The 10,901-nt window shown below is 42.8% G+C and overlaps 1 protein-coding gene across 2 annotated transcripts in view; it reads left to right on the top strand.

The window, feature by feature from the left end:
- The window catches only part of Fbxl7 (F-box and leucine rich repeat protein 7), a 334,704-nt gene that overhangs the window by 321,700 nt on the left and 2,103 nt on the right, over positions 1–10,901 (top strand). For both annotated transcript variants that reach the window (XM_048368408.1, XM_048368409.1), the window contains one exon: positions 7,303–7,914. In XM_048368408.1, the coding sequence (XP_048224365.1) occupies positions 7,303–7,914 (612 nt within the window). The remainder of the gene's footprint in view (positions 1–7,302; positions 7,915–10,901) is intronic.

The raw sequence follows: 10,901 nt of genomic DNA on the forward strand, positions 1-10,901 counted from the left end.
CGTTTGCGCCAGACACAGACATGGAGAGAAGAAGAGTGTGGTCTGGAATAGCAATTGAGTTTCAGGAGTCATTAACTTCCACATACCTGAGGAGACCAGATGCTGAGAGACACAACAGAGGGGAGGATGAAATTCTTGGGGCCACAGAGCAGGGAAGGGACTCGTGGCAGAGGAGGGTCAGCAAGTGGCTGCTCAGGGGAAAGGAAACGCAGAAGAGAACAAAGGAAATGTTGTGACCGTCGTGGGGGAGGTTGAAAGGAGACAACGGTCCTCCATGTCCCAGAACAGAGATTTCACTGAACAAATCATGAGAAACGACTCACATGATGCTGATATTCTTTTGCCAATAAATCCTCTGGAATATTTTGTTACCTAAGCGTAAGCACAGTGTGCTCTAACCACTTATTTTTTGTCTTCCCCACCCCTTAGACATGAAAGACATATTAAAGGTTTGTAGACGAGACAATAAAGGAATTTACAAAGAAGTGAAGATGCCAGGTAATCTCGGATAATAGGTCCCTAAAAACAGAGCCCACAGCAGGAGAACCCCAAATTTCTTTCCCCTGAAGACCTCAATAGAGACTGTGCAATGTCTTAAATGTCTCTACTAAGGAGAATATCACTTTTCAGAGGCTTTGATTAGCTATTTTGTGAAAAGGGTGAAATTATTTCGGGTTTTGTGGCTCATGAGTTTCAGTGACTCCAGCCAGATGACACGAATTACACGTGGTAGAGAAGACAGAGAAATTCAAGTTCACCTATCATTAGAGCTTTTTGACCTCTCCAATGTTCCCCCAATTCAAGACATTTATATTCTTTGGACATAATCATTGCAGGTCTACTCGCCATGTGAACTATTAATGGCTTAAAATGTGTTATTCTAAAAATCAGTTATAGCATTATCTTCTTAGGAAAACTGGTATGCCTGGCTATAAATAAATCAAGCTTAAGTAAAAATAAATTACTAAAGGACAGCTACTGCCAGTCAAAGACTTTGAACCTGAGGCCTGGTTGTGGTTTTGAGTTTGGTTTTGTGTTTATTCTTGCTTTCTGTGAATTTATTTGTTTTTGCCTTAGTTCTGGAGCTTGATCTCAGGATTTTTCTTTCACTTAACTTTTTCACTCACCTCTCCAGCCAAGCCTCCAGTCTAGTTTCTTTGTTTGTTTTGCTGGTTAATTGGAGGCGGAGTCTCAGACACTTCTGCTTGAGCTAACTTCAAACCACGGTGATCCTTACATATCAGCTTCCTGAGTAGCTTGGCTTACAAGTATGAGCCCTTGATACTCCCCTGTTTTCTTTTTATCAAAATGGAATATTAGCAAATATTTAATGAGTCTGGGAAAAGGCTCCTCCTCAGTAGAGTCACCTTTTGTTTTATGAAAAAAGTAGCTTTTGGTAGTAGTGTTTCAGGGACAGGGCATTCTACTTTCCATCTGGGAATGCATAGTTAAGGCCATCTCCCTTTGCCATTTTATAAGAAAAGAAGGTTACTAAGACATCACCATTTCAACACAAGCTAAAACCAAAAGAATCTGGGGGAATTATGATGTAGGACTAAGATAATTTCCAAGGCCACCTAATCTTTCCTCACACATAAATTTCCTGAAATATTCTTTCCAGATACTCACAATGTAGGCAAAATCCAAAAAAGCTTTTCCATTCATTGTACTGATTTTTTATTTATGGCTTTTAGACCAGTGCAGCTTAAAAGCTTCTTTAGCTGAGTACTGGGTGAAGATTCTCTTTCAGAAGAGTTAAAGGCAAAATAGAACCTAGCCTTAACTTAGATCACAGCCAGATATTGGATAGCAATGAAGAACGGTGTTAAAGCATACATATAGACATAGACCTCAGACAAGATTATATACAGTAGGATTTGGGAAACGTCACTATCCTCATTATGATTTTACAAGAGTCAAGTGCTTGAGACGCACGCCTGTAATACTAGCTACTCAGAAGGTTGATATCTGGAGATTGCAGTTCAAAGCCAGCCCAAGTAGGGACATCCATGAGACTCTACTTCCAATTAACCACCAGAAAAACCAGAAGTGGTGCTGTGGCTCAAAGTGGTAGAGAGCTATCCTTGAGCAAAAGAGCTCAAGGACAGCGCCCAGGCCCTAAGTTCAAGCCCCAAGACTGACAAAAGAAAAAGAAAAAGATTTCTCAAGTCTCCACAGCTGTTCTAGGTGACTAGTAGAGCAGGTTTTTTGTTTCAGGAAGAAGTCTTAGCCATCATTTGATCCTGTAGCTACTACCTCCCAATAAAAGTCTCCCAAAGAACTCTTGCGTCCTAAAATAGGTCCTTCCATATGAAATCCATTTGTATAGAGAAGACTGGCTTCTCTACTAAATTTCTACTAAATACCAACTAGTGTCTGAAGTAAGTTCCAGGTTGCTTAAAGGATCTGAACCACAGCAAAAGAAAATATTATTAAATACAGCAAGAAGATAAGAGGTTGCACAGGGTATATTATTTTCTCACTAGCTATGTTTTGTGGATCTATTTTTTTAAGCTTGAGTTTTAACCTAAGCAAAGAAGCCCTGCTTTTTATGGCAATGGTTCTTGAGGAGAAGCACAACATATAATGGAAAGCATCTTGAACAAAATGTTGGTAATCAGAAGGAGGAAATTCAGGGCAGCTTTGTAAATTTTGACTTTCAAAGCCCGCAGTAATGTAAATAGACTTCCTAGAGTGTAAACAGCAGTGGTTTGAAAATAAAAGCTAGTACAAAACATGCAGTTCACTAGTTAGACAAAAATGTACTTAATAAGCATGTGTGTTAAAGATACCTTGAATATTTTTGATGCCATATTGTAATTACTAAAGATGTAAATTTTCCAGGACCTTTAAACCATGAGAGAGAGAGATAAAAGTTTGAGGGGGAGGGTTCTTCTAGAAAAATACAGTTAATAATATAATAATATTTGTATTCTTAACACATTTAAAGTCCTTTGAGAACAAAAAACAGATTTTTCTAGCACAAATTACATATTGGAGGTTACTCAAAATTATTAGTGAAGCCAAAATTCCTTAAATTTTTAAAACATTCCCTGTCTTTTAGCTTATTCAACAGAAAATTGCATCAATATATAAAAAGTACTATGCATTTCCTTAAGGATCAACATTTGCCAAACATAGATTACATCCATTTTGACCAAAGACCAAAAGCTTCCCAAGAATCCTATTTTAAAAGTCTTGTACTAGAAGATTCAACACTCATTATCTTCATCTTAGATTTTTCTTTTTTGTTGTGTTTTGTTTTTTGCCAGTCCTGGTGCTTGGACTCAGGGCCTGAGCACTGTCCCTGGCTTCTTTTTGGTCAAGGCTAGCACTCTACCACTTGAGCCACAACACCACTTCTGGCCTTTTCTATATATGAGGTGCTGAGGAATCGAACTCAGGGCTTTATGTATGCGAGGCAAGCACTCTACCACTAGGCCATATTCCCAGCCCTTCATCTTAGATTTTTGAGAACTGACTTCTTCTTCCCCAAGAATTAGACAAACTCTTCCATCCTTTACCATGGTGTCTTTTGTGTGATTTGGAAGTATTCTCAATATGTTTTTTTTTTCTAAAGGGGTCCATGAAATTACATATGTCAGAGTCTATGCTGTGGCAGTATTTTAATGGTGTGGTGGGCACAGAAAGGAGGTCGACTAGGGAGATTTGGTTTATAATTTAGCCAAATGCAATAGCTCCCTCCCTAGACCTGAACTAGGCAGAAGTAAGATGTGTTCAATCACTCCGTGAATAAATGAATGCTCTATTTTCAGCCTACAAATGTAATTCAACTAGTGCAACTTATGGGATTTTAATATCAAATGCCTATTCCTCTATGCTTCCCTTCCTTATCAATAGCATTTCTAGCAGCCATTTTGTATACCTTCTTGCGGATATCAATGTGGGTTTCATTGTTTTCCCATCTTTTGGCTTTCCAACATCATTAGGGCTCAGAGTATATGTCCTATATGTGGTCATTTCTCTTTTTTCTTTTGTGATGTTTGGATTATATTAATACCTACCTTTCCTCAAGTCATATATACATATATATAAAATATCTTTTCTAATTCTTATATTTGATACTAATCAGATTTGCCCTTTGGGCACATATAGAACATTTCCCATGAGATATTTCTTACTTTCTACAGCTCAATTCATTCGCCCACCTTCCTACAGAGTACAGACATACATCTTCTAAAAGCAGAGCTACAACAGGATGTCAGTGATTCATGCCTATAAGCCTACTACTCAGGGAGCTGAGATCTGAGGATCATGGTTCAAAGTCAGCCTAGGCAGGAAGTTCTTGAAACACTTTTTTTCCAGGTAACTTCCAAAAAGCAGAAGTGAAGCTGTGCCTCAAGTGGTACAGTGCTAGCCTTGAGCAAAAAGCTCAGGGACAAAACCAGGTTGTGAGTTTAAGTCCCAGGAGCACCGCACACGTGGGTGCGTGCACACACACACACACACACACACACACACACACACAGCACAGCAGTACATACTGAGAAATGTATAAAGAGGATTTCATTGCTGTAAGAAAACCACAGAGTGTACTTACACAGATTGGTTTCTATGTCATTGGGCAACAATCTTTTTGTTGTCCGTTGTTGATTAAAACATCATTATAGTACATGTTTATGAGTCGCTGAACAGATTTCATGATAAGTTTATGTACTTATTCCTGAAAAGTTAAAGTTTTCTCAAAGACTGCCAACAAGCAGAGCAGTTCCTCATGGGTGAGGCCAGCTGCCCCGTGTACATTCTGGGATCTTAGAAAGTTTTATGGAAACATACTACTTTCTTAAAGTCTGGGCATTCCTTTTCCGATATTTCAGGTGACATTATTTCCCTCAGGGAAAATGACGTAGAGTCTTTGGTATAAACCAAAATTTAAGGGCAGTTACAAACAGAAACTAATTTGATTCTTGACAGAAACTTTGGGTCATGTGTATTTTACTTGGCACTTTTTGCTAATCTCACTTTCCCCATTCAAAAATATCTGTGGTGGTTTGGAGTTCTTCCATATTCCATTCATGAATGTCATTGTCATTATCAAAGGGAATATCAAAAGATACAGTGTAGTGGCTCATTTTTATATCAATTTTCTATACAAAAAGTGTACAGTGTGTCAAAATCAGCCCAATGCTTACACCATCCTGCTAAGGTTCAGCGTGTGATCTCATTTCAAGGTGACAGATAGGTGGAAATTCACTTGAAATAAATACTGAAGCCTCAACATATGTCAACGTACAAAAGATTCTATGTTTAAATATAGACAGCCATCTGACTGCTTGTGTCACACCATGAGAAGGCCAGAAGGAGGGTCCAGCGGGCCTTGCCTGTCATCTCAGTGCTCTGTGTAGCTCTCCTCTCTTAAATGTGGATCTGAAATCTGCAGATTGAAGTCCCTGTTTCAAAGCTCTCAGAAAGATCACCAGGTCATTGTTCCATTGACAGAGCTTCCGATCCTCCGAAAGGACAAGAGTAACAAGAAGGCGTGTACAAAGCGCAGACTTGGCCTGTCTGCTACACGTGAAAACCTCTCTGGGAGGTGCAGTGAATTTAGAAGATGTTTGAACTTGAAGCTATGCTCTATTTTCCTTGTATCCAGACATTCTGTCAGTTTTAATGGGTCTATATAACAATGTATATATCTATAAATCATTCCTAATGGCATCAAATGAGTTCTTGACACATTGTGTGACAAGCCATGCAGATTTTATTCATAATAAAATATACTTCTAAGCTTAATGGCATGTGTATTTAAGCTATGTTGCTTGTAGTTCCATTCATACATGTACTTCTTAAAATCTGTAAATAAATTTCATGTATGAGAAAATATCAAGAACAGGTATTTTGTGATAACTGTTAGGCATGTATACATCTAGTTGGTGTTTATCACTTTGTCAGTTTATAGCATATAAACTATATCTATATTCATATAATTATGTGATGCTAGCTATTCAATGATGATATAAACTGTGTCCTACCAAATGTTCTCAGAGTGGTTGACCCCCTGTAGATTGAGCAGGAAGGAACCAGTGCAGCAAATCCTAACGTGTGTTCTGAAAACAGTTAAGCTGTCCCGGCAGAAACCTTCCAAGCTACCTCCCCTCTTCAGAGCAGTGGAGAGAGGTCTAGAATTTGTATTGAGAGCTTGCTGCTGAGTTGTGGGCAGGAGAGTAGGGAAGGTACCACAGCTGCATCCCGTGGGGCAGAACATTCCCCAGGGTTTCAGACTCTCTGTCACTTCCCGAGTGGATTCCGTTGAGACTCAAGAATGGTTACTGGCAAAGAACAGGCACAGGTAGGCTTAGTGCTCTGCATGTATTTACCCTGTCCCCATCAATGCTGGAAGTATGACACAAACAAAGATATTGTAACCAACACACATACCACACACACTCCATTCACATTAAGCAAAGTTGTGCCTCAGGGACCTAACTCTGTCCAGGTATGCTCAGCGCCCTGTGCAATGTTTTATCTTTGGTGAAGAATGGAATCTAGCCAGGCAAGAGGGAGATTTTAGGGCTCACAACTGCTTGCATATGAGAGTTTAGAGCCTAAGATGATCGTTCTTTCCTGGCTCCGAGTACGCTCTTTGCCAGCCTAAGAAAGCCAGTGACTCCCGAGGCAGTCCTGTGATCATTCGAGATGCCCCCCCCCCCATCTCATGGTAGCTTGGATGGGAGACATATTAGACCTGATTGGTTTATATTTAAGGCTTTCCTCAATGTTGTACTAATCATTGCCACGGATTACAAAAGAGAGAAGTGTTTCCTTTTCACGAATGATGTAAAACACAACACCTATACCACGGAGGACAAGAACGCGTCCCATGTTTTAAATAATTTTAAACACAGAATGCCTTCCATCTATCTAATCCAAGGCCCTCGGCGCGCACCTGCTACGCTGTAAACCATGGAGTTGTGGCCCGAGGCCCACACCATGCTCACAAATGAGGTTTGAGTACTGGAGGGTTTTCTTGGAGGGGTGGGCGGGGTGTTGTTACCATAGTGATGGTGGATCATGGATCACCACCCTGAAGCTGGGTGGCTTCGGAAAGATTGGGGTGACGGATGGTGTGACGGACGGTATGGGTGTGGCTTGAACCAGGCTGGCTCAGCCTGATCCTGAGCCCCAGGGGTGTCTGTGATGAAGACTGGGGGACCCTGGCAGCTCTTGGGGGTGAGTGGCACGCGCCTGGCACTCTCGGAGATGTCATCCCTGGGCTGGGAGGGCTGCTCCCCTGTTGCCTTCCTCCGGTGCCTAACACCCGTGTCCTCTGTCCTTTGCCAGACTCGGACCTGAGCATGCGCACTCTGAGCACGCCCAGCCCAGCCTTGATATGCCCCCCAGCTCTGCCAGGATTCCAGAATGGACGGGGCTCGTCCACCTCCTCGTCGTCCATCACCGGGGAGACGGTGGCCCTGGTGCACTCCCCGCCCCCGGCCCGCCTCACGCACCCCCTCATCCGCCTGGCCTCCAGACCCCAGAAGGAGCAGGCCAGCGTGGACCGGCTGCCCGACCCCGCGCTGGTGCTCGTCTTCTCCTTCCTGCCCACCAACCAGCTGTGCCGCTGCGCGCGCGTGTGCCGCCGCTGGTACAACCTGGCGTGGGACCCGCGCCTCTGGAGGACTATCCGCCTGACCGGGGACACCACGCCCGTGGACCGCGCCCTCAAGGTGCTCACCCGCCGCCTGTGCCAGGACACCCCCAACGTGTGCCTCATGCTGGAGACGGTGGTGGTGAGCGGCTGCCGCCGCCTCACCGACCGCGGCCTCTACACCATCGCCCAGTGCTGCCCCGAGCTCCGGCGCCTCGAGGTCTCGGGCTGCTACAACATCTCCAACGAGGCCGTCTTCGACGTGGTGTCCCTCTGCCCCAACCTGGAGCACCTTGACGTGTCGGGTAAGTGCAGGCTGGCTGCGCCCCCCTCCCAAGGGGGGGACACACTCACGCCCCCGGCCTTCCTGCTGGGGGAGGGGGCGGGCGCAGCGGGCACTAGCAGCCCAGGGCCTGCCATCGCACCCTCGCCTGAGGGCAGCTAGTAGCCAGTGCCCCTGGCAGGTGCAGGGTCTTGGGGACTCCGTGATCTTCTTCTTGTTTCCCAGAACACTGGCAGTCCTTGCAAAACAATGACAGGAAGCAAATGGCTAGCTGACCTCCTTGGAGCCTGCGGCAAGAGTAGAAAGTTAGCGGTGGGCAGGTGCAGGGGGCTCAGGTCCGCAATCCGGGTGGCTAAGGAGGCTGAGATCTGAGAATCAGAAAAGTTGATTAAAATAAAATAATAAAAGGTGGAGCTCTGCCTCAGAAGGTAGAGTACTAGCTTGGAGGAAAAAAAAAAAAAGATCAGGGACAGTGCCCAGGCCATGAGTTCGAGGCCCAGCACTGACACACATATACACAACAAAACCCCTCAGCTGTAGGCTGTGCTCAGAACGGCTTGTCCTTCCCTCCAGGTTGAGGAGGAGGAGGAGTGCCTTCTATTTCACCCCTACTTCTCACCTCAGATAGTTTCAGACCTTTCTTGAGCTGTATTCTGTGTCATATAGTGAAAGGGCAAAGTCTATTGAATCTAACCTTTAGTCCTTTAAAAAAAATAAATAATGGAAGGAAATCCCCACCAAGGCTGCTTTGCTTGAAAATCTCTCCGGGGCAGGAAGAATTAAAGCCGAGAGCCAAACTTTGGCACCAGACAGGGGTCCGGCCTGACTAACAGCCTTTCTTTATCTCATCTGCTGCACAGTCCAAAGATGGAACATTTGAGAGGCTGAAATGTATAAGATGCATCAGGGAATGAAAGAAGTCAACAGTGCAAGGCTCAACCTCAAGGGTTACTGGGGAGGGAACATGAAGTAAAAACCACTGTGTCAGGCAAATAAACAGAATTTGGGATTTACAAGAATCTGAGGTAATCGATGCCCTCCAACAAAATCTGAGGTAAATCCGGCTCTCGGCTTGCTCTCTCTTTCAAAAACAGACATCTGAAAATATTTCAGCTGACAGTCCATTACTTTTTGCAGATTTGTTCCTTGCAGGAAAGCAGCTTGCTGCTCCTTTAATTTGGCTAGCTTCAGGACAAAACCATAGAAACTGTGTGTTTGGTTAGTCCTGCGCAGCCATTGGCATAAAGCAACAGGAAATGAGGAGGGTTCCTTACACTTTTTTTTCCTTCCAAAGAATTCTGGGAAGAGAAAGCATTGTGGGGTGGTAGAAATTCATTTCTATACTTTGTGATTTGGGACCATTCACAACCCTTTTTTTCAATGTTAATTCTAGTTTAAAATGTTTTGGAGCACAATTTTCTTTTGCAGTCAGCTAGACTGAACATTTTATAACCACCACATTTTATTTTCCTCAGGTCAGAAAAACAATTATTTTCAATTTTTAGGAGCCCCGTCTTTGTTAAGGGGGCATCCCACGCTTTCTTCACACTGACTGTAATCGCCGCCGTCTCTCTTTGGGGGCCTTTTAAATTCCAAAATGATGAGACCACGTTGCCTATTTGGAGATGGAAATTCTAACCACGTGGTTCTCACAGCTGTTGACATTGGTGCAAGATCACTATTAAGCAGGTCAAAAGTCAGTCTTCTCTGATTTGGTCTATTTTATATCCCAAAGTACAGATTTGTCCAGTAATAAGAGGAAATGGTAATGAAGTTGCATAAAATTTAAAATTAATTGCGGGATCTCCTTGGTTCCATCTATGCTCTCCATTCCCTCACCCTACCCTGATTTTAAAGCAGTCCCCTCCATCTTCTAATCCCAGCTGACCATTCCAGGTTTGCTTTCCATTAAATCCTTTCATACCCTCCTCAGTCCTCCCTCTGGCTTGCTTGCCTCTCATATTTCTTTTGCTTTCATTTCATGACTAAGACTGTGTGTATCCAAATCATTTCTCTCGTTTAGCAATTCCTTTAGATCTCATCACTTCCAACACCCTGTTCCTTAGTGTCTACATGTCCTCCTTGTGTTGCAAATCCTTTTGTAAAGCATAAATTCTATGGCTCAGTTTAGTCATTTATTACCTACACACATACACATACACACACTCTTTTTGTGATTTTTTTGTAATTGTTACTGTAAAGGTGATGTACAGGGCGTTACTGTTTCCTAAGTCAAGTAATGAATACATTTCTTTTTAGACAATGTCACTCCTTCCTTCTCTTCCAGTTTTTTTTTCCCTCCTATCCCCATCCACAAATTGTAGAGTTCATTTCCAATATAGTCTACTGAGTACCACTGCTGCATGGAATCCTGGAATCAGCAGCCAACAGATTTATACTATTCCGAGTGTGAAGTGACATAATCTCAATGAGCCTGAGGTGTCTCATCTGTTAAAAACGAAGTTAAAATTGAATGATTTCTCAGCTTCTTTCCAAATCTAGAAGAATTGTAGTCAACCCAATTACTGACATAAGACGCTACTCTTTTATCCAAATAGCTTACCATGACTGTACTAATCTCATTCATTAAATTTGTGATTCGTTTTGTAAGACAGGGTATATATTATCCTAGACTAAATATTACCTCCATCTTGGAGTCCAACAGATTTGCTAGATATTTTTAAATAAAAATGAAATTGGAACCAAAATTATAGGGATAAAAGTTTCATGGAATCTGGGTAAACAAAGTGCCTTTGTAGCTATCACAGATAGACAAATAAATTCAGTGTATGCAGGATTACAGCTACCCCACAGAAAGAAACTCAAATGAAATGGAGATTTCAGAGATAAACTTTGGGAGAGCAATTACATCTCACAAAAGCACAGCGCCGTCTGAACATGCTCAGCCTCCAGTGGGTCACATCTGTTTTCTGGTGTTGGACTGTACACTTGACTCCTTCTTAAAATTCTTGTCTTGGTAGCACAGGACCTTTGAACTCTACTATTCTT

Source organism: Perognathus longimembris, chromosome 19 (genome assembly GCF_023159225.1).
Source record: "Perognathus longimembris pacificus isolate PPM17 chromosome 19, ASM2315922v1, whole genome shotgun sequence".
In the NCBI taxonomy this organism is placed as follows: Eukaryota; Metazoa; Chordata; class Mammalia; order Rodentia; family Heteromyidae; genus Perognathus; species Perognathus longimembris.